Here is a 27,579-nt window from a genome sequence, read left to right on the forward strand (position 1 = left end):
ATATGAAATAGGGAGGGTCATCCAGGAAGTCAAATAACTAATAAATGTAAGCTCTAGAAAAAATATCAGAGACAATGAAAAGGAAGAAATGATTAAGAAAAGATAGAGGACAATTAGTCACCTTGAGCTGAAGAAAGATATTAAGTCCTTAAACTGAGAAGGTCTACTGTGTGTGTTTAATAGGATTAAATAAGCATATTGGCCATATTCTAATAAACATCTATAATGTTATTATGGATTGAATTGTGCCTCCCAAAAATATATGTTGAAGTCCTAATCCCAAGGAAAACAACAACAGTGGGCAGTACTATTTCTGCCGGTGAAAATTCTCTGAAGCTCAGAGATATTTAAAAACTTCTCTGAAAACAGATAATTTTAGCTACCAATACAAAAAGTTCCCAATTTAAACAAAGGCTCAAGCTGAAGTGTTAAGGAAATAATAACAGCTCTAAGGCAACCCTAACAATCAATTGCACCACTGCCCAAATTTCCGTAGTGAATGTTTTCCTAATATTCATTATAAATTTCCCTTTCCAAAGCATACAATGTCTCTGTTTCTGTCCATCACACACAGCAAAGCAACTGCACTCCTGTCCCATCTGAAGGACCGACAGCCTTGAAAAGTCCAGGCTGCACATATTTTTATAAATACTTAATCCCGCACCATGATCAAATCCCAGCAAGACTTTCATCCTCTTATGGCTGTTTCACTTATAAACTGGGTTTGCTCTAAACATTCAAAAGTCAAACAGAAGATAATACTTCTTATATGTTATTTTTTAAGCAACAGAAAATAACGAAACTTGTAAAACTGAAAGTTGCTCAAAACTTATTTCCATTCATGTTTAAACAAAGTTGGGGGAGTGGACTTACCTCCCCTTCAGGAAACAGGTACGTTAGATACAACTAACCAACGAGTGAGCATTTGTTGCTATGAACGTCACTTACACAAAGACGTGCTCAAGGAGTATTCTAATGATATCAGTGGGAATGGAATCCAATGGTAGCACCTCTGTTATTCCTAGCAGTGCATCCCTCCTATCAGTGTGGTCAGGGAAGTCTCACCCCTGCACCCCTACCTCATGCATCTATGAGCTGCTGCCACTATTCCACTACGGCCAGCAGCAGGGACAAACCAGAATGAGAAGACTCCACCAACCCAAAGTTTATGGAAAGGGTTTTTTTGGTCTCCCAAACTGTACCACTCTAGGTGGTATTTTCTAGTCTCTTGTCTTAGCACAGATTGCACGATATAAATTAACTGGCTAAAGTAAACCCTACTTTCTCATGTCCAAAGGTAAACTTTAGCCAAAGGCTAAATCACAATTTCTAGGCAATAAAAGAAAATTAACTATGCAACTGGGGAAAGGATTTGAGTTAAAATAAGTCAGCTGTGTAGATAATGACGAAACTTTTTCAAGCAATTGTAAAAATATTAATACCATTAAAGACATGGCCTGAAATAGATTCTCTGTACTGTCAAAATATTATAAAGATTAATTTGAAAGCAAAGTTGACAGTGTTGGGCTTCCCTGGTGGCGCAGTGGTTGAGAATCTGCCTGCTAATGCAGGGGACACGGGTTCGAGCCCTGGTCTGGGAGGATCCCACATGCCACGGAGCAACTAGACCCGTGAGCCACAACTACTGAGCCTGCGCATCTGGAGCCTGTGCTCCGCAGCAAGAGAGGCCGCGATAGTGAGAGGCCCGTGCACCGCGATGAAGAGTGGCCCCTGCTTGCCACAACTAGAGAAAGCACTCGCACAGAAACGAAGACCCAACACAGCTAAAAATAAAATAAAATAAAAAAAAGTTGACAGTGCTAATTTAGCTTTCTATATATTGTTTAAAAATTAAAGCAGAAGGTTGTGACTAGGAAAAGAAAGGAATTAATTCATGATCTCACTTACAAGACCATTAATAACTAGAATAATATTTTTCAAATGCAACCAAAAATGTGATTCAAACTTAGCTTCTTTTTATTTAGCTAGAAAAAATTCTGATATCAATAGTATATTGCAATGTGAACTAGGACGAATTCTTGGGGTTAACGGTTATCCCACCTCCCCGCCCCCAATAAGGAAAAACTAATGAATTTACCAACAGTCAGTTACTCTTCGGGCACGTAGCATTAACTCCAACTTCTTTGTTTTAGTGGTCACATTAAAGTTTAAGATGTTTAAAAAATAAATGTTCCTGTTTCACTCCTAAGTTGGACTGCAGCTAAGATACTATCTTGTTAAGGGTATTTTGCCAGAGAATAAGCATATGGAGTTCTTTAAAAACTAATAAGAGAGAGGATGGGTTGTTATTAATGCATTCACCTTTTACAGAGCTCTGCGCAGCGACAGTTCTCTAAAATGCACTATCTTTATTCATAGGTATTGTGATTATTGGGCTAACCAACTAATTAGGCTTACAAATCCTGAAAATTCTCTAGATAAGACAAGACTTTGCAGTGATTTTAAGATGTAATTGAAATCTATTTCTAATTACTATTCATTAAGTCTTGCATATTGTGTGAAATTTTTAAATTAGACAAAATTACTGGTGGTAACCGCCAGACCAAAAATCTCTGAGAACACACATACTGCAGCGGTAAGCGCCATGGAAAAAAATGCTTAGATAGATAGACTGACAGGCAGGAGGAAAAGGCAACAGAAAGCGTGAGCAGTCATTATAACGCTTCATTTATCATCAAGCACTCCTGTACAGGTCCGCAAGAGCAAGGACAGCTGGTGCACAAGGAAGGTATAATGGGGTGGGCAGAGAGTAGTACCTTTTCTGAATCATGTCAAAATATCCAGGATAAATCTGTACTGAAACACTAGTGTTCTTAAATACAAAGAACACTAAAAACACAAAATGTATCTTTCTTGTTTGGTACTCAAACTATACTTAATTAACCCCTAAATTGAATAAATAAAACAATTGTATTACAAGTGTTAAACAGGATGTGGAGAAAAGGGAATTCTTTTGCACTGTTGGTGGGTATATAAATCGGTGCAGCCACTATGAAAAACAACAGGTTGGAGGTTTCTTAAAAATTAAAAATAGAACTACCATATAATCCACTTATTCTACTTCTGGGTATTTATCCAAAGAAAATGAAGGCACTAACCCCAAAAGATATACACACCCCCATGTTCAGTGCAGCATTATTTACAATAGTCAAGATATGGAAACAACCTAAGTGTTCATCAATTAATGAATGGATAAAGAAGATATCTTATATATATATATAAAACATATATACACACATACAATGGAATACTATTCAGCATAAAAAAGAAGGAAATCTTGCCATTTGGAACAACATGGATGGATCTTGAGGTTATTATGCTAAATGAAACAAATCAGACAGAGAAAGACAAATACCACATGATTTCACTTATACATGGAATCTAAAAATCGAAACAAATGAACAAACAAATCGAAACAAAACTCATGGATACAGAGAACAGATCAGTAGCTATCAGAGGAGAAGGGAGTTAGGAGGTGGGTGAAAAGAGTGAAGGGGGTCGACTGCATGGTGACGGATAGAAACTATACTTATTGTGATGATCACTTTGTAGTGTATACAAATATCAAATTATTATGTTGCATACTTGAAACTAATATATTGTTCTATATCAATTTTACCTCAATAAAAAAATATATAATTTTATGGTTGTGCAAGAACTAGTATTGGCACACGTGACAAGTCATCTGGAAAAAATTACGTTAATTCCATATCTTATACCTTACAACTAAATATATTCCAGATAACTCAAAATTGTAAACAGTCACACCAAAAACACAAACAGACAGAGAAACTAAAAACATGAAAATTCTCAATGGGAATTAAGAAACAGCATCTTATACTGATCAAGGCCACTCTGAAGATGAAAGAAAACCTAAAATGCCTAAAAGAAAATAAATTTCTGGGCTTCCCTGGTGGTGCAGTGGTTAAGAATCCGCCTGCCAATGCAGGGGACACGGGTTTGAGCCCTGGTTCGGGAAGATCCCACATGCCGCGGAGCAACTAAGCCCGTGCACCACAACTACTGAGCCTCTGCTCTACAGCCCGCAAGCCACAACTACTGAGCCCCCGTGCTACAACCACTGAAGCCCATGCGCCCTACAGCCCATGCTCCACAACAAGAGAAGCCACTGCAATGAGAAGCCCATGCACCACAACGAAGAGTAGACCCTGCTCGCTGCAACTAGAGAAAGCCAGCGTGCAGCAACGAAGACCCAATGCAGCCAAAAATAAATGAATAAAATAAATGTTTATAAAAAAAAGAAAAGAAATTCCTGCATGCCAAAAAATATTGAAATGACAAATGAAAAATTGAGAAAAAATATTGGCTACTTATAGGCAAAGAGCTCATTTTCTTAAGAAATAAAGGGCTATCCAAACTATCGAGAAAAACAAAGCCTTCAGGAAAAGTGAGCAAAACACAAAAAGTGGCAGTTCACAGAAAATACCAATGAATCAATCATATGGAAAGGTTTTGTTTTCCCTCACTCATAAGAAGAGAAACACACGTTAAAACTATAACAATACTTTTATTTATAAGATTTGCAAATATGTAAGAATTTGATAACACAGCACATTATCAAGGAGAAAGATACTCTCCTACATTGCTTATGGCATATAAATTGAACAACCTCTACAGAGGGCAGTATCTGTCAAAATTAGAATACCCAGAAATTCTACCTTTAGGTGTTTACCTTATCCTTCCTCATGAGCAAAATGACTGGAAACAACATAAATAACCAACAGTGGGGTTAAATAAATCAGAATATAAGCACACAATAGGATATTACGCAGCCAATGACAAGAATAGGATATTCACTCATTTCTTTGTATTCACCCACGTATTTTGTTCATACAATAAATATTCACTGAGTACCTACCATGCTCTAGGCACAGTGTCAGGCTCTAGAAATTTGTAACACATAAGGTACTTAGTTTTATTCTGCTTTGTGATTTTTATACATGTTACATCTACCCCCAATGTACTAGAAATTCACTGAGGGCAGGAAATATGGTTTGACAGACTGCAGTTCCCTTACAACTAGAATAATGCCTTTCAGATAATGATGGTTCATTATAAATAGTTCAATTAATAAATAAGTGAAAACCTTTATAAGATTTTGCCCTATCTTCTGACTCATTCATATTTAATTTTTTTTAAGTAATAATGGAGGGACTTCCCTGGTGGTCCAGTGGTTAAGACTGTGCGCTTCCACTGCAGGGGGCATGGGTTCGATCCCTGGTTGGGGAACTAAGATCCCACATGCCATGCAGCGCAGCCATAAATTAATTAATTAATAATGGAGTTTTTATATTTCCATTATTACTTTAAAACCATAATTACAGGGATGTATTATGTCAAGCTCTTTATACAATCAGCCATAACATCTAGATAGATGAAAATAGAAATGTTTGTTTTAATAAAGACTGAATTTCTCTTCTCAAAGAATTAATGATTTATACACATTCGAATCTGGGGGGGAAACAACTGGCTTGAAGATTGATGTTCATTATTCAAACCATTTGTAAAAGATATTTTACAGAATTTCCATGTGGAAAAAATGATTATGTTTCCAACAAAGTACCCAATATTAATCCCCCTAAATCATTTGAAGATTATGAAACACATGGAACAAAATTCTTTTTTAACTGAAGTAACATGGGAGTAATCCTTGGATGCTTTTTCTTGAAGTACTTCTAACACGTGCTATTGTATTTTATATAAATGAATAAACTGAGGAACAGTAACTGGCCAAGGGCATTAACATCTTGATCAATATTTCGTACCTTAAAGGTATAAAACAATGTTTATTTAAACCTATTTGTGATAGTAGAGCATCACAAATGCCTGCTAACATGTCAGCCTAGAAGGGGTTCACACCTGCCTGTGTGACCTAGCAAGCTGTCTAACCTTGCTAACTTCATGTCTGCATCTGTAAAATGGGGCTAAGGATTATGTCCACATCATAGGGTTTACCACAATGTCTATCACTAATAAATGCTCTCTACTCCCAGCCAGGTAAGTGCTAATTTAGTAAATACTTTTGCTGTTTTAACTACCTTTTGTGTCCAATGTACAAATACGGAAGAGAGTGAAATACTTTTGATGATGGATGAGTTGAACCAATGTACTTGAGAGCACTTTACAAACTGAAAACTGTTATATAAATGTAACTATAATAGATAATATAATAGCTATTCGTATGTATAGGAGTATGTTTACCAATTTGTAAATGCACTGAAAATTTGCTTTATAAAAACTAAGTATTCTCCCGACTTGTAATATTTTTCTTAAATATGTATATTCTTTGTTTTATAACTATAAATTCTTACATATTTGAATTATAATAATGCCCTTTTTTATTCTTAAAGAGTTGCTGAAACACAAAAATGACCTTGCACCTGAGTTATAAAATTTCAGACAGCTCCCTACCAGCAAGCCAGACTGCCATAGTTCTAGTTTATATGCCAGGGCTTCCTAAGATATGACTTCTGGGACAACCTGGAAGAGCATAACTTCACACTCAGAGGAACCTGGATTTCAAATCCAACTCAACTACTTGTTAATCGGGCAAGTTATTTAACCTTTCTATTCCTAAATTTCACTATCTGCGAAATATCTAGCTCATGAATTATTGTCAGTCAACAACATTCATAAACCGGCTTCATCAGAACCAGACACTTTTAGGCAGTAGTGATCAGTGAATAAAGCAAAGTCCCTGCTTTCATAGTTTATGCTCTAATGGGAGAAGCTGACAACAAAGAAGCAAACAAACAAGGTGCTTTCCAATAGTGCTAAGACAGTAAGATAGGATGGGGGGAGCTGCAACACTTCACTGAGCACTGAACTTTTGAACACGTGACCATCTGGGAGATAAGGATCCAAATAGTGGGAACAGCACACACAAATGCCCTACGATGAGAAAAAGGCTTGTAGATGAGAGACAGAATGAAGGCCAGTGTGGGTGAAGTGAGAGTAGGGAAATGGGGGAAAGCAGTAGTGGTTGAAGCTCAGAGGATGAAGGGCTTTCTAAGTCATGATACGCTATAGGAATCTTCAGTGAAATGGAGAGTTTTACATAGGTGAAAGATATGGTTTGATTTACATTTTAAGATCACTCTAATTATTGTGTAGGGAATGGATTATAGTGAGACTGGGGAGGTGGGGAGTTCAGTAAGGAGACTCTTCTGTAATCCATGTCAGATTATGGTGTATTTGGACAAGGGTGCCCCACAAGAGAACACAAAAAAAGGTGTATTTTAGAAGTGGAACCAGTAGAACTTGCTATTGTATTTAATGCAAGTGAACAAAAGGGAAGAATCATATGTGACTCCCAAGGTTTTAAGATTACTAACTGTAATACAGTTATTCTTTACAATGGGACAAAAATCTGCCTCTTGCAGCTACCATATGTTAATTATAATCCTATTCCTGGGAACCTGTAAAAGAAGTCCATTCACACCTTGAAATGTTGGAAAATAATTATGTGTCCCCTCGGATTTCTTTTCTTTGTCTAAATATTTCAAATGTTTTCAATCACTACACAAATAAGATGGGTTTAGATCCCTTTACTACTATGGATGCTCACTTCTGAATGTCTCTCATTTTGGTTATGTGTTTTTCCATAAAAAGCATCCATCAACAAATAAAAAAAGATGTGGCCTACCCATTGCATAGCAGAATTTGCTTTTCACCTTTTCTATCCTAGACAATAGCTTTTATTAATGTCTTTTTGACAGATACTTCATAGTCATTGCCCCTCAAAATCTAGTCGATTAATACCTATGACGATGTAAGCTAGGATACAGTAAAGACCGTAAGAAAAGTATAAACGGCCAAATGAGGGTGAGTTCAGATCCAGACCTGGGAGTCAGAAATGGCTTTTATGGAGGAATTTGGACAAAGAATTTTTCTGAGTAATGGAAAAGATGCTGAGAGATGGCAATGGTGGAAACTGGAGAAAGAAAGTTATAGTGTGAGCAATGCCTGGGGCATAATAGTTCAGTTTGCTGGGTGGGGATGAGGAGCAGTGAGCAAGGTCAAAAGAGGAGGTAGGGCTGTGGAGGCCACAAACATTGCAACGAGGAATCCATCCTTAGTTTGTTAGACAAAGGTATGCTGCTGAAGGCTGAGGACTTTGTTGTTGATGTTTTTAAACCAACAAGAGAATTTCACTTCAAGAAGATTATTCTGGTAGCAGATTTAAGTGAAGAAAGACAGAAGGAAAGAACATTGAATGCCTACAGTGGTCCAAAAAGGAAGCAAAGTGGGGTCAAACTAGGCCATTATGGAGGAGAAGGCGGGGGAAGTACAAATGCCGGGGATAGCGGGAATGGAATCTCCATAGCTTCCTAACTGTTCAGGTGGAAACAACAAACAAGGAAGTGGAAGAAAACAGGCTTGCCATTTGCAGCAACATGGACGGACCTAGAGATTATCATACTAGGTGAAGTAAGTCAGACAGGGAAAGACAAATATCATTTGATATCACTTATATGTGGAATCTAAAATATGATACAAATGAACTTATTTACAAAACAGAAACAGACTCACAGACAGAGAAAACACACTTATGTTTAGCAAAGGGGAAAGGGGTAACAGAGGGATAAATTAGGAGTTTGGGATTAACAGATACACAGTACTATATATAAAATAGATAACCAACAAGATCCTACTATATAGTACAGAGAACTATATTCAATATCCTATAATAAACCAGAATGGAAAAGAATATGAAAAAGAATATGTATATTTATGTATAGCTGAATCACTTTGCTATATACCTGAAACATTGTAAATCAACTATACTTCAATTAAAAAAAATGTTCACAAAGATAAAACAGATTTTATACCAATACATCACTCTTCCAAACCTACCCTGATTGTAGACTTAGATATAATTATTTTTTAGACTTCCTTTCACATATGTCTTTTAGCATACAAAGAGACTAAAATTTCCTGTTAAATCATAAACAGTCGAGGAACTGGTAGAAAATGGAATGAAAGAATCTTTAGCCTGATCCAGTTTCAGTGACTGTTTTAAACCCCCAAAGCTCTGCCATCCTGCTCTGCAAGAGCTGATGTGAGTACACAGGGAACACCACTGTAGCAGCAACTTGCAACTCGGAAGGAAAGCACAGCATGGAATCTCACTTGTGGCTCAAAGCTCTTCGCCTCTCAATTTGTAAGTGGCGTGAACAGCATGCCCTCTGTGCCCCGGGTAGGGCCAACTGGTGTCTTCCCTCAATGCATTTGCTAAGTACTGAGGGAGCAAGAGCAGGAGGAAAGAAGAGGAGAAAAAAAGGGAAGGAGAGGGGCTTCCCTGGTGGCGCAGTGGTTAAGAGTCCGCCTGCCGATGCAGGGGACGAGGGTTCGTGCCCCGGTCTGGGAAGATCCCACATGCCGCGAAGCGGCTGCGCCCGTGAGCCATGGCCACTGAGCCTGCGCGTCCAGAGCCTGTGCCCCGCAACGGGAGTGACCACAGCAGCGAGAGCCCCGCATACCGCAAAAAAAGAAAAAAAAAGGGGGAGGAGGAAGAAGAGCAGGGGAGAGAAAGCAGGAAGGAGATGAGGAAGAGGGGGGGACTGCCTTCAAATGCAGCAAACATAACGTATTCCTATGTAAGGTAAATAGCATCATCACATTTCTTTGCTTTTCCTTCAGATTTTAGTTTTTGATGGTTAGTATATTTCCCAGCTGATTTCGTCCAAATGAAGATGCTTTTAGTACTATTTTATCATAACTTGAAAAGTATATTATTAAGAACTCAGAAATTACAGGAAAGCAAGAACAACAGAACCAGACTGACTTATAATTCCACCAGCCAGAGATACCAGTGTTATTTCTTTATTGATATCCTGCCGGATATTATGCTATGTGCAACTTTTTTTTTTTTTTTTTTTTGCGGTACGTGGGCCTCTCACTGTTGTGGCCTCTCCCGTTGCGGAGCACAGGCTCTGGACGCGCAGGCTCAGCAGCCATGGCTCACGGGCCCAGCCGCTCCGCGGCATGTGGGATCTTCCCGGACCGGGGCACGAACCCGCGTCCCCTGCATCGGCAGGCGGACTCTCAACCACTGCGCCACCAGGGAAGCCCTATGTGCAACTTTTAAAAATAAAATTTAGGTTCTCTTCTGTGTCCTTCTTTATTTTATGGCAACGCATATGGTGGCCTCTTCCTTTACCTCTTCCCTTCCCTTCCTGAACTATTCTGTCCTAAAACCTGGAGGAGGAGCAGAGCAAAGTCAAGTGACAGCGCTGGACAAGGAGCACTAGGGACCGAGGTGGTCCAGAGCACTCGAGCCCAGAAAGGAGTGGAAGGCATGTGCACAGGAGGCTGCCGGGAGTGGAGAATTAGACTTGAGTCGGTGAGGAGGACGTCCACGGCAGGGGACAGCCTGGCGCCACGTCAAAGGTGATAAGGGAATTCATGCAAACGAGTGACCCAGCACAGAGTCAGAGGCCACCCGGGAAGAGAGGACGCCCCTCAGAGCAGCAGGGTGACATGGACCAGTGGGAACTGCAGGAAGGTGGCAAAGGCCAAGCTGCCAGAGGATGCATCTTTGTGGGGCGTGGCCCTACATGGGGTGCCTAAGCCCGAGTGGGCCGTGAGGAGGGGAGGGTGTGTGCAAAGGAGGGGTCTCGGATGTAAAGCATTAAAATTATAATTTTGAGGAGAACTGGCATCCTTACAAGTTGAATTTTGAAATCCAGAAATAGTATAACTCTCCATTTATTAAAATCTTTCGTATCCCTCAAAATAGCAATATAATTTTATTCTCGTGTTTCTTAAGTTTTCTCTTAAGTAGTTACTATTTCTATTGCTGTTGTGACATATCTTTTTCACATTTTTTCTCCCTTTTGGATATATAGAAAATCTACCAAGTTTAATACTTATTTATAATTAATCACCTAGATGAACTCTATTAATCTCTTAGTTCTAATAATTTTCAATTGATCCTCTTGGGTTATAACTGCTTTTGAATGTACTCAAATTAAAATTGCGCATCATTAAATTTTGTTAATATTAAGTTACTTAAACCAAATTGCAGATGGGGAGAAAAGAGTAAAAATATTTCACGTGGTCATTAATTAGTTAAACCATTTATTCATTTATCAAATATTTACTGAGCACATACCATAACCCTGGCCAAGTCACCTAATCTAGATAATTCTGTTTCCTCAACTGTAAAATGTAAATAATCAAGGAGCCTACCTAATGATTAAATGAGATAATACGTGTGAACTGCTTAGCATTGCAAATAGTGCACTGACAAATGTCAGCAGTGATGATGACCACGATAATGAAACACACTATAAGCTGCCCTTCCCAATGCCTGCAGAACCACCTGTAGTTGAGAGAATGATCCAGCTCCTCTGTTTGTTTTCTGAAGTCCAGCCCAGTCTATATTTCTTTTCCCTCCTCCTTTCTGACAGCCCTAATTAACTGTATTAAAAAAAAAAGAGGACTCTATGAGAAATTCTTCCTACAATGTACTAACCTTTCCTTAGCTGTTATCCCCTTGCATTCTATTTTATTTGGAATTTCTGAAGCCTTGTATGCATAACAGAGCCTCAATGAATACTGATGAATTTCACACAAAATGAGAAAACCAAAAAGCCCTCAAAAAGTCCTCCTGCCACATGAAGATGTTAAGAAATCAGGCTACTTAACAGACAAGACAATTCCATAATGAAATCTGAGATAATTAAACTAAACTCATTTGTGTAATATCTTACTGAGCTATATTAAAGCACCATATACAATATTAAATTTAAAGTTAGAAATATAATTAAAAATAAATAAATATATTTTAAAATATTTAAAAAGAAGAAATATAACAATTATATCCCCCTCCCAAAAAGGATACAATTTCAGAGTCATTTGCTGATCACTGGTCTTCAGCTTTACAGAAACCACACCTGCTCTCTTTTTAAGTTGAAAACTGAAAAGCTACTTGTATTGCCTATTAGCCAAAAGCCTGATTTCTTTCACAAAATGTGAAAATAAGTAAAATCCGACACTCTGACTTACCCACTTCAGCCAAAGTTCTGATACAGGACTCCACCGAGGCTTTCTGAGCCGGATTTGGCCAGGTGCAATTGTAAATTCTGAAGGCAGACTGAAGCAGCTGAATGAAAACTGGCTGATGTGTCTGAGAACAGAAAGAAAAGAGGCAAACAGGTCACTAAACCATTAACACTCCTGATGCAGTATCTATGCATTATCAAAAAAGGCCCACCAAAATAAAATACTGTCTTGCCTTTTAAGTTTCAGTGCTACTTAATGAACATCTCATTCAACAAATATTTATTTTGTACCCATCTCATGAGAGGCACCACACCAGACACTATAGAAAACTGATTATTTTAACTATATTCTTAATCAGGAAAATATGGCATTTCTTGAAGCCAATGACATGGATTTAAGTATATTTTTACAATCTCTGGTTTATTTCCGAGTATAAATAGAGCAGGCATTTTGGGTTTGTTTGTTTCACTGATCGTATGTTTTGGTTTCGTATGATCAGCACGTAGAGGAGACAACAATTTGGACCTACAAAAACAATTTTACATGATTCTAATAGTTCATTCACAATTTTCCCTAAAAAAAGTATAACTGAAATAATACTTTTATAAGAGCAATCACTGTAGAATATTTGGCAACGAAAATCACCAAAAATCCTAACGTGGAGAGAGAATCAGTATCAACATTTTTAAGATAATTACTTCCTGAGTTTTCTTATTATATACGCACATATATTCTTTACACGCGCAAACCTGGATGATGCTATGATGCAATTTGGGGGCCTGCTTCACTTTACATTGCTTCATGATCATTTTCCTTAGGCATCGATTTTTCTTTTAAAACATGATTTTTAATTGCTATATAATAAGCCATCTACAGATATACCGTAATTTATTTAGCTATTCCCCTGTTTGTGGACATTTAAGGTTGATGTCAATTTTTAAGTATTATAAACACTTCAATGAAAATCTTAGTATATAAATCCCTACGAATTCTTTCGGGATTTACTAAACTGGAATTATTGAGTCAAAATGTCTATCCATTTAAAGAATCATTACCAGTTATTTCGACACTTGGCAGTCAATCTACAGATGTGAAAGTTCCTATTTTGCTTAGAGGGAGAGCAAAAATAATTCAGTTTGAAGATGGAGCCTCTTTATTTAAAATAAAGTTTGGGAAACTCAGAAAGCAGCATAATAGTCAATAATAGGAAAGAAGAGTGATCTTGAGAAGTGTAGGAAAGGACTTCCAGGCGTATTAAAGTTTTCTACACTCAAATAAGGTACAGAAATCGTGTGACAGACTTCTTTTGTACTTGTTTGTTTATATTACCTGCAGGCTGGTACTGTTGTCTGAAAAGGGAGAATTAAAAAAGCCGCTCACAACATTCATGATTGACTCAGTAACACACTTCTCCAAAAAGGTGTCTGCGTGCTTCCTGTCTGTAGTTGTGTTGCAAACCTGGAGAGAAAAACAAAACAACTCAATGTGTTCTATCACATCTTTGAATTATAAGTCAATACTGGAACCTTCTAAAAATTGTCATGAAATGGTTGTTTATGACATTTCTTCTGCTTTTGAAAGTTGCTTTGAATAAAAACATTTCTGGGACTTCTCTGGTGGTCCAGTGGTAAAGAATCTGCCTTCCAATGCAGGGGAGATGGGTTCGATCCCTGGTCGGGGAACTAAGATCCCACATGCCGTGGGGCAACTAAGCCCGCGTGCTGCAGCTACTGAGCCCACGTGGTCTGGAGCCCGCACGCCACAACCAGAGAAGAGAAAACCTGCATGCCACAACTAGAGAGAAGCCTGTGCACCAAAATGAAGAGCCCCGTACTGCAATGAAAGATCCCGTATGCCACAACTAAGACCCAATGCAGCCAATAAATAACTAAATAAATATACTTTAAAAAAATTTCCGCCTGAAATCCATTCAAAGTTTATCATTCTGTAGTAGTTTCACCTTTAAGTTTGGTTGCCATTTCATCCTTGGGCCAGAATTCTTTCACAGATCCCAGCCCCTTCTTCCAGATATGCTTCTCCCTCCTCCTGCACACAACCTTCTCCCTCCATCCTCAAGCCTAGCTTTGCTGGAAAATACTTTTCCACTTGATGTGAGGAAATCAAAGAGGAAACTCATTGTAAGTACAAGAAAGTGGTGAAGGTGATTAATGGTGGCTCCATATCTCTCTATACATTTTCACCTCTAATACCTGGCTCAGATTAGAGAATGCAAACAGAAAATATTTGGAGAGGAAAACAGAAAGATAAGAAAAGGTCGGGCTTCCCTGGTAGCGCAGTGGTTGAGAGTCTGCCTGCCGATGCAGGGGACATGGCTTCGTGCCCCAGTCTGGGAAGATCTCACATGCCACGGGGCGGCTAGGCCCGTGAGCCATAGCCACTGAGCCTGCGCGTCCGGAGCCTGTGCTCCGCAACAGGAGAGACCACAGCAGTGAGAGGCCCGCGTACCGCAATAAATAAATAAATAAATAAATAAATAAATAAATAAATAAATAAATAAATAAAATAAAATAAAATAAAATAAAATAAAAAATAAAAGGTCAAACCTTGCCAACAATTTTGACTTGTTCATCCCCAGATTATCTGGGAAACACAGAGGGTGTGTTCATGCCTTCTTCTCAGAGTTGGCTAAGCAAGAAGACAGGACACTAGAGTAAAGGGAACATCAGCAAAGAACATGGGCTCTGACCTTTATGTAGGATTAAATGAAGCTGTAATTGGTCATTCTGCTAAACTGTAAATTTCCAAACATGTCAGGGTTGACAAATTGCAAAAGCTAAGATACACGATTAAAACCGAATGAAAAAAAGTTGGGTGGTGAAAAAAAAAAGAGCATGGAGATAAAAAAAGAAGTGAGTGGGGGAGAACATAGGGTGCGAGGAAGGACTCAAGAACTGGGCAGAGTAAGAATGTTTAAATATCCACAAGATTACAGTGAGTCAGTATGGTGGCCAGATGTTCCAGATGTTCTTAGACAATTCGAATTTTTACGTAAGTTTTTTATTCTTTTCAATAGGTGATTAATCAAGAGTAAGGAAACGTAATTTAATCTGATATTGCTTTAAAACCCTGCACACAAATAAATTCACCAAAAACTCCCTCCTCAAACCATGTGTCCCAATGTTTCAGTCTGGAAAATAACAGTGTTTGCTGAATGGAGAGAGAAGAAAGAGCACAGGGTCTGTTTTGCTTCTAAGTCGCTTGCCGTCAGGGGCAGCTCACTTTTTCCCCATCTATTAAATGACACCTACCTGACAGGGGTGTTATCAGAACTAAAAGGTTTTTAGTGTGTCTAATCCCATAGTTACTGTCGGGAATGATGCAATTAAAGAAAATAAATTATGTCAAGTTATGTCATCTTTTAGTTATTGTTTCAGCACATAGCATAATGCGTGGTAAATACAAAATGTTCAATAAATGTGAAAAGAATGAACCAATTAATTTTTTTAAATGAAAGAGTAAGAGAGAATAAGAAAGGACTCATTTTATCTTAGTTTAACTAAGGGTTAGACTCTATTTGTGGAATATCAAACCTCAGGTTAAAATTTAACGTGGTCTCAGATCTAATATAAAATTGACTTTCCCATGATGGATATTAAGTAGGATTTATTTCATTTAGTATCTTTCAGCACTGGCTTTTATGGTGAATTTTTCTGATACACAGGATAAAAATATATTAAAGTGGAGTAAGTAGTTGAACAATTCTACCACAACCAGCCCAGAGAGGCTTCTTCCTCATCCAGTGACATTTCACACAATTGAACGGGGCTTTCTGGAGCTACTATAGAATCACACTACATTACCTGCAACTGATCATTTGCTAAAGAACCCCACAGATTTGCTTTAGTCAGTGGATTAATTAATAAAAGTTATCTATAATACTTCTAGATGAAGGCTTTCCTCAAAATCCTGGTCGTGGAAATTCTGGGTTGACACAACTGTGTGGAACCTATTCCTCAATTCATTTGTACAAGAAATTCAAATAATGTTCAAGATACTTTTTATGCCTCAGATGAATGACAACTTTTTCACCTTTAGAGCCTGTATCTTACACTGTAATATTATGGACAGGCAAGAGATAAGGAAGCCACTTTTTAAATTAAAGTCCTTAAAAATTTTTCGGGAAATAAGGAACCTAATTATTAGCAATATTTCTTTATCTTGTCTTTTATTTATTTTTACTGTTTCTTCCCAATAAAGATTAGAAATGGCCCAAATAAAATTGCATCATATTAAATTAATTTTTATGTGTAATACATATATTTTTAAAGTTTCTGTTTGCAGATATTATTCACATACCATTATTTCCTATCAAACATTCCCATGTACCATCATTATTTAAACACTTATTTCAAAACGCTATATTTATTCCATTACTCTAATGCACCATCATGCTTTAATCCATTTTTGGAATGAGTTTAGTTAGGTATACGTAGATAAAAAATACAAATCATTTTCTTATTTTCTTAGCTATTTCTTTCCTGCGAGTCTTATGTGATTCCCCCCCGCTCCCGATTATTGTTATTAGACAGGATTATGCAAAATTATTATTTTTACTTTCAGATTTTGGGGGTATATTTCACCAAAAGAGGAATCACCAGATGAGGTTTTATAGACAGTTCTATACTACTTGCTGGGCTCATCCTCTAAAACAATAAATTTACAATGATATCAACAACCTATCTCTGCATACACAGGATGTTCCTTCATTACCATCAACTAGCTCTAGCTTTCGGGCTCTGGTTAGGTTCAGCTGATGCGACGCACTGGCAGAAGATCACAGAGTGGAAGAGAAAGAAGTCAGGTACCTACTCTGCCTCTGCCTCTACCTGCATCCCCATCTCCATTCTCCTCGTTGAGGCTTCAGCAGTGTCTGTGTCTCTGGGTATAGCGTCTGCTGGAGCCCTTCTGCAATGTCTCCAAGTTCTCTCTGGGCTCTGGTAACACTGGTGCCACCCTTGCCCCTTCAGGCCTGGGGTGGCAATAGTTTTGCATTGTTACCAATTCCTGGATGCTTCCCTGTCACTCCTGGTTCCTTTAACCCTTCCCACACCTCTTGGAGTGTGCCATCTGTTTGCTGCTAGAACTGTTATCTCTGTAAATTATAATTACTTTTGCCAGTTTAATGATACCTAAAAGTTATTTCATCTGGCATTTCTGACATTGCTAACAAGGCAGGGCATTTTTCACACAATAATTTCATGTCTATATTTTGTCATGTAGAGATGATTCAAACCCTCTAAGCCACTTTAAAATGAAACATGGAAATGACTGTATATTACATATCAGTAAACGTATTTCACATAATAAACTTTTCAGCAGTCATTTCACATGTATTTTCACATTCTGACTCTTTAGAATATTCCTTTCATTACATTTCATGGTGTAAAATAATTTTTAGCATTCAGGCACTGTTTTTTTATATTTGGGTCATTTCCATTTGTTTAATATAAAGAAGGAAAAATCCCTTCCACAAAAGAAAAGAATATTCTGTACATTTTTGTTCTAGCTTTTTTGGGGAGTCCTTCTCCCATCTCCATCCACATCTTGACTCCTACTTAACTTTTAAAGCTATCTGAATTTGCTGCTGTAGGTGACCTGATTTATGCATTCTGATTAGTTTTTTTCCATACCGATATCCAATTGTCCTCCAAACATTGATTTAAAAGTAATTTCTTGCCTCACTCTCAGGTTACTTGAATTTTATCTTATAGTGTATCACTAATCACTGTTTAAATCTCTCCTCATATCTCTGGTATGCTCCATGTATCATTATTTTTTAAGTATTTTAATTCAATACTATAAGAATGAAATGATTTTCAATTTGTAATGTGTTTTACACTGGAAAAACAAGCCTACCTTCATTGTCCTTTCCAAGAAAAAAAATCATCTTTTGAAATATCTGTCCTTTTCTGCTTCCAGATGAATTTTACTATGCACCTATAAAATTTCATGGACTATCACTTAGGGACATAAATTGTTAAATTAAAACTATTAGACTAGGAGTTAGAACAGTGAACCAAACAAAACAAAGTCCCTACTCTACTGAAACTCTGATTCTAATCAAAAGAGACACACAATATACAAATTAACAAACATATAAGTGGTAAAAATAGAGCAAATAAATAGACTTTCAGAAAAATAAAGAGCAAGTAGTGCAGGCAATACAGCAGGAGGAGTAGGTACGGAGAAGGATTACTATTTTACCTAAATTGCCTGGAGAACTTCTCTGTATAAGGTAACATTTTAACAAAGAACTGAAGGAAGTGAAGAAATAGCCATGGAGGTTTCTGGGGGAAGAGCAAGGAAAAATCTGTCTCCACCATTAGAATATAAGGCCCTAGACACCAGGAGCTGCTCTGTCTTGCTCGCCACTGCACATGCAGTACCTTAGCACATAGTGGGTATTTAAAATTATTGGTTGAACAAATAAACATTAAGCGTAATTTCTAGATATAATTATTTCTGAGATTTCTCCCCTTGTATATATGATGTCCCTTCTCTCTTCTGCTCTAAAAGTGACTGTTACTCTTCCAAAGACGACAGATTGGGTTAAATAAGTTATCATACATACACTGGAGCAGCCCTGTCCAAGAGGACTTTCGGCAATGACGGAAATCTTCTATATCTGGGATGTCCAAGATAGTAACCACTAGACATGTGCTTATTCAGCACTTGAAATGGTTTTTTAAATTTTATTTTATCTAATTAAATTTAAATTTCAATGTGGCAAGTTGCTACCCTACCGGATAGGGCAGCTCTCGCCAGTAATATACTTTTGATCATACAGACCACGGAATACAAATCTTAAAAATCATTTTTTTATTCCTCATAGGCAGTAAAAATGTTCTTATAAATATCTGAGGTGATATCTCATATTTATTTTAATTTGCATTCCTTTATTTATGAGGCCAAAACTTTTCCAAACATTCGCTTTTAATATCTCCTTTTTATGTGAGTCATCTGTGCCTACACTTTCTTAGAATTTTAAATTCATTTTTTAAAAGGTAATATATATTGATGTTAAGAAAAATATTAACTGTAGGAACCCTGTAAAAAATAGAAAAATACAAAATGGAAAACAAAAATTATCCATAATCTCAAAATCCAAACAAAACCATGGCTAACACCTTGGAATCTTTTCTTCTAATCTTTTTGCTCCTCTATATTTTACATAATGGAAATAATTCTGGATAAGCGTTTTTTTATTCCCCTTTTAATATTCATCACTCAATCATTAGCACTTCTCATATCATTAAAAATCTTCAGGGTTTCCCTGGTGGCACAGTGGTTGAGAGTCCGCCTGCCAATGCAGGGGACACGGGTTCGTGCCCCGGTCCGGGAAGATCCCACATGCCGCGGAGTGGCTGGGCCCGTGAGTCATGGCCGCTGAGCCTGCGCGTCCGGAGCCTGTGCTCCGCGACGGGAGAGGCCACAGCAGTGAGGGGTCCACGTACAGCAAAAAAAAAAAAAAAAAAAAAAAAAAAAAAAAAAACTTCAAAAAATAATCAGTGATACTATAACTTCAATCTTTTAGATATATCATAATTTGTTGAACCATTTCTCTATTATTAAATATGTAAACTATTTCCTACTGTATTTTATTATAAATGTTGAACTTCCTTGCCCATAAATCCTTGATATCATTTCTAATTATTTCCTAAGGACAGATTCTTGGAAGGTAAACTACTTGACACATTAAAAAGGTATGAAGGCTTTTTTAAATGTACTACCAAAATGCTTTTCAAAAAGACAGCATAAATTTACTCTCATCAGCAAGGTATGTGAACCAACATTTAATATTATCGTTTTACTTTTATCTTTTTAGTCTTAAACTTTGACAGTTAGAAATTGGATCTTATTTTCCTTTTTATTTTCTTAAAATTATTAACAGTTGACTATTTTCTCAGGGATTTACTTGTATGTCCTCCTCTATAAACCATGAATGCCTGAATTCGCCTCATTTTATCATTAGATTGTTATAGTGCTTTTCTTATCTATCTATCTATCTATCTACCTATTTATATGTTCTTTGTATAAAGGTTATTAGCCTTTTTTTAATGTAGAGTAACTTTTTCTATTTTGATGTTCTTTTATTTTTATGACGTTTTTATATACTTAAGTTTTAAATTTTCAAATAGTGAAATGTTTTTTCCTTAGCTAATTTCATCTATTGCTCTTATGCTTAAAAATAACTCTCTCATCCAAAGACAGACAAATATCCACCTACACTTCCAACCATTTTTATCATTTCACATTTATCTCTAAAATCTATTGCAATTTATGCTAATGTATGATGTGAGGACATGAACTGAGTTCATTTCACCCCAAATAGCCAGGGTCTTCAAATGTCATTTTGATTTAGTTCAAATCAACAATTTTTACTGAATGCCCATATTCCATGCCAAGGACATTCTGTGTACCTGGGATCCATCAGTGAACAACAAAACATATAAAAGTCACAACCCTAATGGAGTTTATTATTTTTAATTTAATAATCCAGGGGTAGGCAAACTATCATGGGTCAAATCTAGCCATATCTATTTATTTATATATTGTCTATGACTCCTTTCCCTTTAGTAATTGTTATAAGACCTGTGATAGTAGCGTGAAAAACTATCAAGATCTGCACAGAAAAAGTTTGCTGATCACCAGAAATAACCCATCACTTCCCTACTGATAGGTGATAATTTCTTTATTATACCTTAATATCTTACATAAGTAAAAATCTTTTTCTGGCTATTTATTCCATTCCATTGACAGGCCCACTTAATTCTACGCTAAAACCACACAATTTGTTTTCAAATTCACTTTTTAAATATTTTTAACTTCAGATGATATTTATTTATTTATTCCACAAATACTGGGAATTCCCCGGTTGGGACTCAGCGCTTTCACTGCCATGGCCCGGGTTCAGTCCCTGGTCGGGAAACTGGGATCCCGCGGGCCACATGTTGCAGCCTAAATAAATACATAAATAATAACACAAATACTGAGTATCTACTATGTGTGAGACGCTGTTCTAGGTCAGCTATGCAGCAGTGAACCAAACAGACAAAATCTCTGCCTTTCTTTTGTTTCAGCAGAAACAAGCACAAATACATATAAAAACATCAGGTGGGGATAAAATGAAGCAAATGAAAGAGGGACGGAAGGAAGACATTGTTACTTTACACCAGGTAGTTAGCCAAGGCCTCTCTGAAGACTTTAGGCAAGGGCCTGAAAGAAGTCACGAGAATGGAGGGTACCTGGGGGATGAGAGCATCCCAGGCAGATGCAAAGATGCTGAGATGAGAGTGTGTTTGCCATATCTGAGGAGCAGCAAGAGGCGGATGAAGAAGAGAGCTAGGTAGGGGGAGAACAAGAGCACACCGGGAAGTAAGGGCAGGGATGGGGGTGTTTTTTGGACAGGGGAAAGCCCAATCATGCAGTGGTTTTACCCTGTGAGGAATCTGAGCAGAGGAGTGACCTGAATCAAAGTTCCTCCTCTTTTTTAATCATTATAGCTGCTGTATAGAGAATAGATGATGAAGGGAGGGGGCAAGAGTAGAAGCAGGGAAAACAGGTTATAAAGCTACTGAAGTTATCCAGATGAGAGTTAATGGTACCTTGTTGCAGGGTGGCAGTGATCAAAGTATTTATTCAGAGGTAGTCAGATTTTGAATATTTTAAGGTTAATACTTGCAGAATTTGCTAAAGGATTAAACTGAAGAGCAAGAAAATAAGAGTTACAGATGTACAGACACCAAGATTTTTATGCCTGAATGCCTAGACTGAATGATGGAATTGCCGTTTACTGAGATACAAATGACTTGAGAAGGAATTAATTTTAGTGGGCCATGAAAGTGAATGAAGAGTTTGAGGTTCAATAGCCAACTGGAGATGTCTCGTGGGCAGCAAGATATGTGAGACTATCAGGGGAAGGACCCAAGCTTCAACCAGCGTGGGATTAAAGTTAGGAGAGTGGATGAGATCAGCAAGCAAGTGACTGTAGACAGAGAAGGGAGCAAGTCTAAGGTTTAAGCCTGGCACATTTCAATATTTAGAAGCTGCGAAGATTTGGAGGAAACAGCAAAGGAGATTGAAAGGGAGTGGCCAGTGAGGTGGGAGCAGGGCTGATATCCTGGGGGCCAAATGAGGACAGGTTTCAAGAAGGAATCAATCAACTATGATAAACGCTGAAATTGACTTGAAGGGCAGAACAGGGGCCAACCAATCATCAATCGAGAAGAGCCAAACAAGTGCTCATCCCACCTGGGCACCATCAGTATAATTCAGCATGAAAACTGAGGAGAAAAACAGAATTACAACTGAGGCAAAGGTGCTACACACAAAATAATATTTACAGAATATTTACACTCTTCACTTGGCTGCAACGTTAGCTAATAAGGGCATATTCAAAGAAGGCTTTAGAATGAGACTTTTCGATGGCTCGTTCAACTTCAGAAAGTGAAGAAAATAATGGAATCAACTCATCAAGGAAAGAAAACCTATACAATCCTATCAAATTAGAGAACCTAGAAAGTGTGTTTCAGAGTACATATAAATTTATCTTTACTCCCATTTCCTACCTATTTGGTAAGCTAAACAAAGGGAGAGAATGCTCAAGTGATCTCTTTGGAAATGAAATACTCTGATTTGTCTTGTTTAGCAATGACTGACGGGGCAATGACATGACAATGTGTTAGGTGTGCCTCTAAGTTATCCCTCGGTCTAATTTCATCTGCCAGTACATCACTTAGGGTATTGCTGGCCATTACAGAATCTTGAAATCGATAGCAAAATTGAGAACATCTTCAAAAGAAAAGGGAGTCTGATACTGAACATTGCCCCCCCTCCAAATGCTTTCTAATGATGACTCAAATCCCCTGACTTTGCAACAACAATCAGTTATGAAGGCAAGGGAAAGCATTTCTGCCCTACAAACACCAATTTTAGCTGCACTGGCACGGAGATCAAAGTGGGCTGCCGTTAAATGCTCTAAAGGACAGTAGAGCAACTTTTCATGTATCTAACAGCCTTGCTGCCTATCTAAATCTGGTATATTTACAGGACATGGATGCAGTCTCTGTCAGAAAATCAGAATAGAGTAAGGACGTGAAACAATCCACTGCAAATAAACAAATAAAAAGAAATAAAATTAATAAAAATTAAAAATAAACAAATTTAGTTCATTAAAAAGAGTCTTTCAGAAAGCTTTTCTTATATGGGTCTTACCAAGATAACAGACAAGGGGGTACAAACAGGAAAATAAAAGATACTAATTAAGGGGACTCTTTAGAGAGCTTTACCAAGAGCAAACAAAAAGAACTTGGTGGTGCTGACTCCTGAGAAACATGAGGGGAAAGGTGGAAGATGGTACGAGGGCCACTACATATTAATAGTTCATTTGCCTTCTAAATAGGATTGCTTTCCAAATTTCTACTAAAATAATCATCTGCTTCGTGCTGGCTGGACCCTGCCTGAAGCACTGGGTTCCATCGCGAATGCCATATGTTTGAAACACTGACGAATTAGAAAGAACTCAAAACTGTACTGAAAACAAGGAGCCCAGAAGCCTTAACAGAAGAGGAACCACTGAAAGTCATGGAGAAAATAATGGGAGACATGAGGACTGTTGTGACACATTTGAGAAGCTATTGTGGAAAGAGCCCTGAAATAGGCTGCCACAGACCTCCCAGCTCTGTTACTAGCCAGGCAAGTCACTCCATGCTAGCAAATTAATCTCTCTGGAACTCGGAAGCAAAATTAGGAGGTCAGCCTAGATGATCTTAAGTTCCTTTAAGTTGAATAATTTTACCATTTCAAACTAGATCATCAGCAAGGAGAATAGTAAACACCCACATTCTTCCTGAATGGAATCATTCTATGCTGCTATAGAAGGAAAGAATAAGTAAAAATTATAATAGATAAAAATCTGGGGCCCTGAACCAAGATGGTGGAGTAGAAGTATGTGCTCTCACTCCCTCTTGTGAGAACACAAGAATCACAACTAGCTGCTGGACAATCATCGACAGAAAGACACTGGAACCCACCAAAAAAGATACCCCACATCCAAAGACAAAGGAGAAGCCACAGTGAGATGGGAGGAGGGGCGCAATCACAGTAAAATCAAATCCCATAACTGCTGGGTGGGTGACTCACAGACTGGAGAGCACTTATACCACATAAGTCCACCCACTGGAGTGAAGGTTCTGAGCCCCACAACAGGCTCCCCAACCTGGGGGTCTGGCAACGGGAGGAGGAATTCCTAGAGAATCAGACTTTGAGGGCTAGTGGGATTTGACTGCAGCACTTCGACAGGACTGGGGGAAACACAGCCTCCACTCTTGGAGGGGACAGACAGAGTAGTGTTTGCATCGGGACTCAGGGGAAGGAGCAGTGACCCCAGGGGAGACTGAACCGTACCTACCTGATAGTGTTGGAGGGTCTCCTGCAGAGGTGAGGGGTGGCTGTGTCTCACAGTGAGGACAAGGACACTGGCAGCAGAAGTTCTGGGAAGTACTCCTTGGCATGAGCCCTCCAAGAGCCCACCATTAGCCCCACCAGAGAGCCCCCCGGTAGGTTCCAGTGTTGGGTGGCCTCAGGCCAAACAACCAACAGGGAGGGAACTCAGCCCAAACCATCAGCAGACAAGCAGATTAAAGTTTTACTGAGATCTGCCCACCAAAGAAACAGCCAGCACTAACCACCACAGGTCCCTCCCATCAGGAAACATGCACAAGCCTTTTAGATAGCCTCATGCACCAGAGGGCAGACAGCAGAAGCAAGAAGAACTACAATCCTGCAGCCTGTGGAGAGAAACCAAATTCACAGAAAGATAGACAAGATGAAAAGGCAGAGGGCTATGTACCAGATGAAGGAACAAGAGAAAACCCCAGAAAAACAACTAAATGAAGTGGAGATAGGCAACATTCCAGAAAAAGAATTCACAATAACGATAGTAAAGATGATCCAGGACCTCAGAAAAAGAATGGAGGCAAATATCAAGAAGATGCAAGAAATGTTTAACAAAGACCCAGAAGAATTAAAGAACAAACAAACAGAGATCAACAACACAACAACTGAAATGAAACTACACTAGAAGGAATCAATAGCAGAATAACTGAGGCAGAAGAACAGATAAGTGACCTGGAAGACAGAATGGTGGAATTCACTGCTGCGGAACAGAATAAAGAAAAAAGAATGAAAAGAAATGAAGAAAGCCTAAGAGACCTCTGGGACAACAGTAAACGCAACAACATTTGCATTATAGGGGTCCCAGAAGGAGAAAAGACCAGAGAAAATATTTGAAGAGATTACAGTCGAAAACATCCCTAACATGGGAAAGGAAAGAGCAACACAAGTCCAGGAAACGTAGCAAGTCCCATACAGGATAAACCCAAGGAGAAATATGCCAAGACACACAGTAATAAACTTGGCAAATATTAAAGACAAAGAAAAATTATTGAAAGTAGCAAGGGAAAAATAACATACAGGGAATTCCCATAAGGTTAACAACTGATTTCTCAGCAGAAAGTCTACAGCCAGAAGGGAGTGGCATGATATACTTAAAGCGATGAAAAGGAAGAAACTACAACCAAGATTACTCTATGCAGCAAGGATCTCATTCAGAAATCAAAAGCTTTACAGACAACCAAAGGCTATGAGAATTCAGCACCACCAAACCAGCTCTAAAACAAACGCTACAGGAACTTCTCTAAGTGGCAAACACAAGAGAAGAAAAGGACCTACAAAAACAAACCCAAAACAATTAAGTAAATGGTCATAGGAACATACATATTGATAATTACCTTAAACGTGAATGGCTTAAATGCTCCAACCAAAAGGCACAGGCTTGCTGAAGGGATACAAAAACAAGACCCATCTATATGCTGTCTACAGGAGACCCAATTCAGACCTAGGGACAACTACAGATGAAAGTGAGGGGATGGAAAAAGATATTCCATGCAAATAGAAATCACAAGAGAAGAAAAGAACCTACAAAAACAAACCCAAAACAATTAAGAAAATGGGAATAGGAACAAATATATCGATAATTACCTTAAACGTGAATGGATTAAATGCTCCAACCAAAAGACACAGGCTAGCTGAATGGATACAAAAACAAGACCCATATATATGCTGTCTACAAGAGACCCACTTCAGACCTAGGGACACATACAGACTGAAAGTGAGGGGATGGAAAAAGATACTCCATGCAAATGGAAATCAAAAGAAAGCTGGAGTAGGAATACTCATATCAGATAAAATAGACTTTAAAATAAAGAATGTTACAAGAGACAAGGAAGGACACATAATGATCAAGGGATCAATCCAAGAAGAAGATAGAAAAATTATAAATATATATGCACCCAACATAGGAGAACCTCAATACGTAAGGCAACTGCTAACAGCTATAAAAGAGGAAATCGACAGTAGCACAATAGTAGTGGGGGACTTTAACATCTCACTTACACCAATGGACAGATCATCCAAAATGAAAATAAATAAGGAAACAGAAGCTTTAAATGAGACAATAGACCAGATAGACTTAACTGATATTTATAGGACATCCCATCTAAAACAGCAGATTACACTTTCTTCCCAAATGTGCATGGAACATTCTCCAGGATAGATCACATCTTGGGTGACAAATCAAGCCTCAGTAAATTTAAGAAAATGGAAATCATATCAAGCATCTTTTCTGATTACAACACTATGAGATTACAAAACAACTACAAGGAAAAAAACATAAAAAACACAAACACATGGAGGCTAAACAATACGTTACTAAATAACCAACAGATCACTAAAGAAATCAAAGAGGAAATCAAAAAATACCTAGAGACATATGACAATGAAAACACGATGATCCAAAATCTATGGCATGCAGCAAGAGTAGTTCTAAGAGGGATGTTCATAGCGATACAAGCCTACCTCAAGAAACAAGAAAAATCTCAAATAAACAATCTAAACTTACACCTATAGGAACTAGAAAAAGAAGAACAAACAAAACCCAAAGTTAGCAGAAGGAAAGAAATCATAAAGATCAGATCAGAAATAAATGAAATGGAAACAAAGAAAACAAGAGCAAAGACCAACAAAACTAAAAGCTGGTTCTTTGAGAAGATAAGCAAAATTGATAAACCATTAGCCAGACTCATCAAGAAAAAGAGGGAGAGGACTCAAATGAATAAAATTAGAAATGAAAAAGGTGAAGTTACAAAAGACAACGCAGAAATACAAAGCATCCGAAGAGACTACTACAAGCAAGTCTATGCCAATAAAATGGACAACCTGGAAGAAATGGACAAATTCTTAGAAAGGTATAACCTTCCAAGACACTACAAAAACAGAAAATTACAGACCAACATCACTGATCAATATAGATGAAAAACTCCTCAACAAAATACCAGCAAACAGAATCCAACAACACTTTAAAAAGATCATACACCATGATCAAGTGGGATTTATCCCAGGGATGCAAGGATCCTTCAATATACACAAATCAATCAATGTGATACACCA

The 27,579-nt window shown here is 37.9% G+C and overlaps 1 protein-coding gene across 3 annotated transcripts in view; it reads right to left on the minus strand.

Moving 5' to 3' along the window:
* Nucleotides 1-27,579, minus strand: part of ITPR2 (inositol 1,4,5-trisphosphate receptor type 2) — a 520,017-nt gene that overhangs the window by 233,377 nt on the left and 259,061 nt on the right. For all 3 annotated transcript variants that reach the window (XR_003001564.1, XM_024733221.1, XM_024733219.1), the window contains exons 33-34: nucleotides 13,381-13,509; nucleotides 12,055-12,175 (exon numbers count right to left, since the gene is read on the minus strand). Coding sequence is in view for 2 of the 3 variants with exons in the window: in XM_024733221.1 (XP_024588989.1) it covers nucleotides 12,055-12,175; nucleotides 13,381-13,509 (250 nt within the window). In the remaining variant the exon portion in view is untranslated. The remainder of the gene's footprint in view (nucleotides 1-12,054; nucleotides 12,176-13,380; nucleotides 13,510-27,579) is intronic.

This window comes from Neophocaena asiaeorientalis, unplaced genomic scaffold (assembly GCF_003031525.2).
Source record: "Neophocaena asiaeorientalis asiaeorientalis breed wild unplaced genomic scaffold, Neophocaena_asiaeorientalis_V1.1 scaffold150, whole genome shotgun sequence".
NCBI classification, from domain to species: Eukaryota; Metazoa; Chordata; class Mammalia; order Artiodactyla; family Phocoenidae; genus Neophocaena; species Neophocaena asiaeorientalis.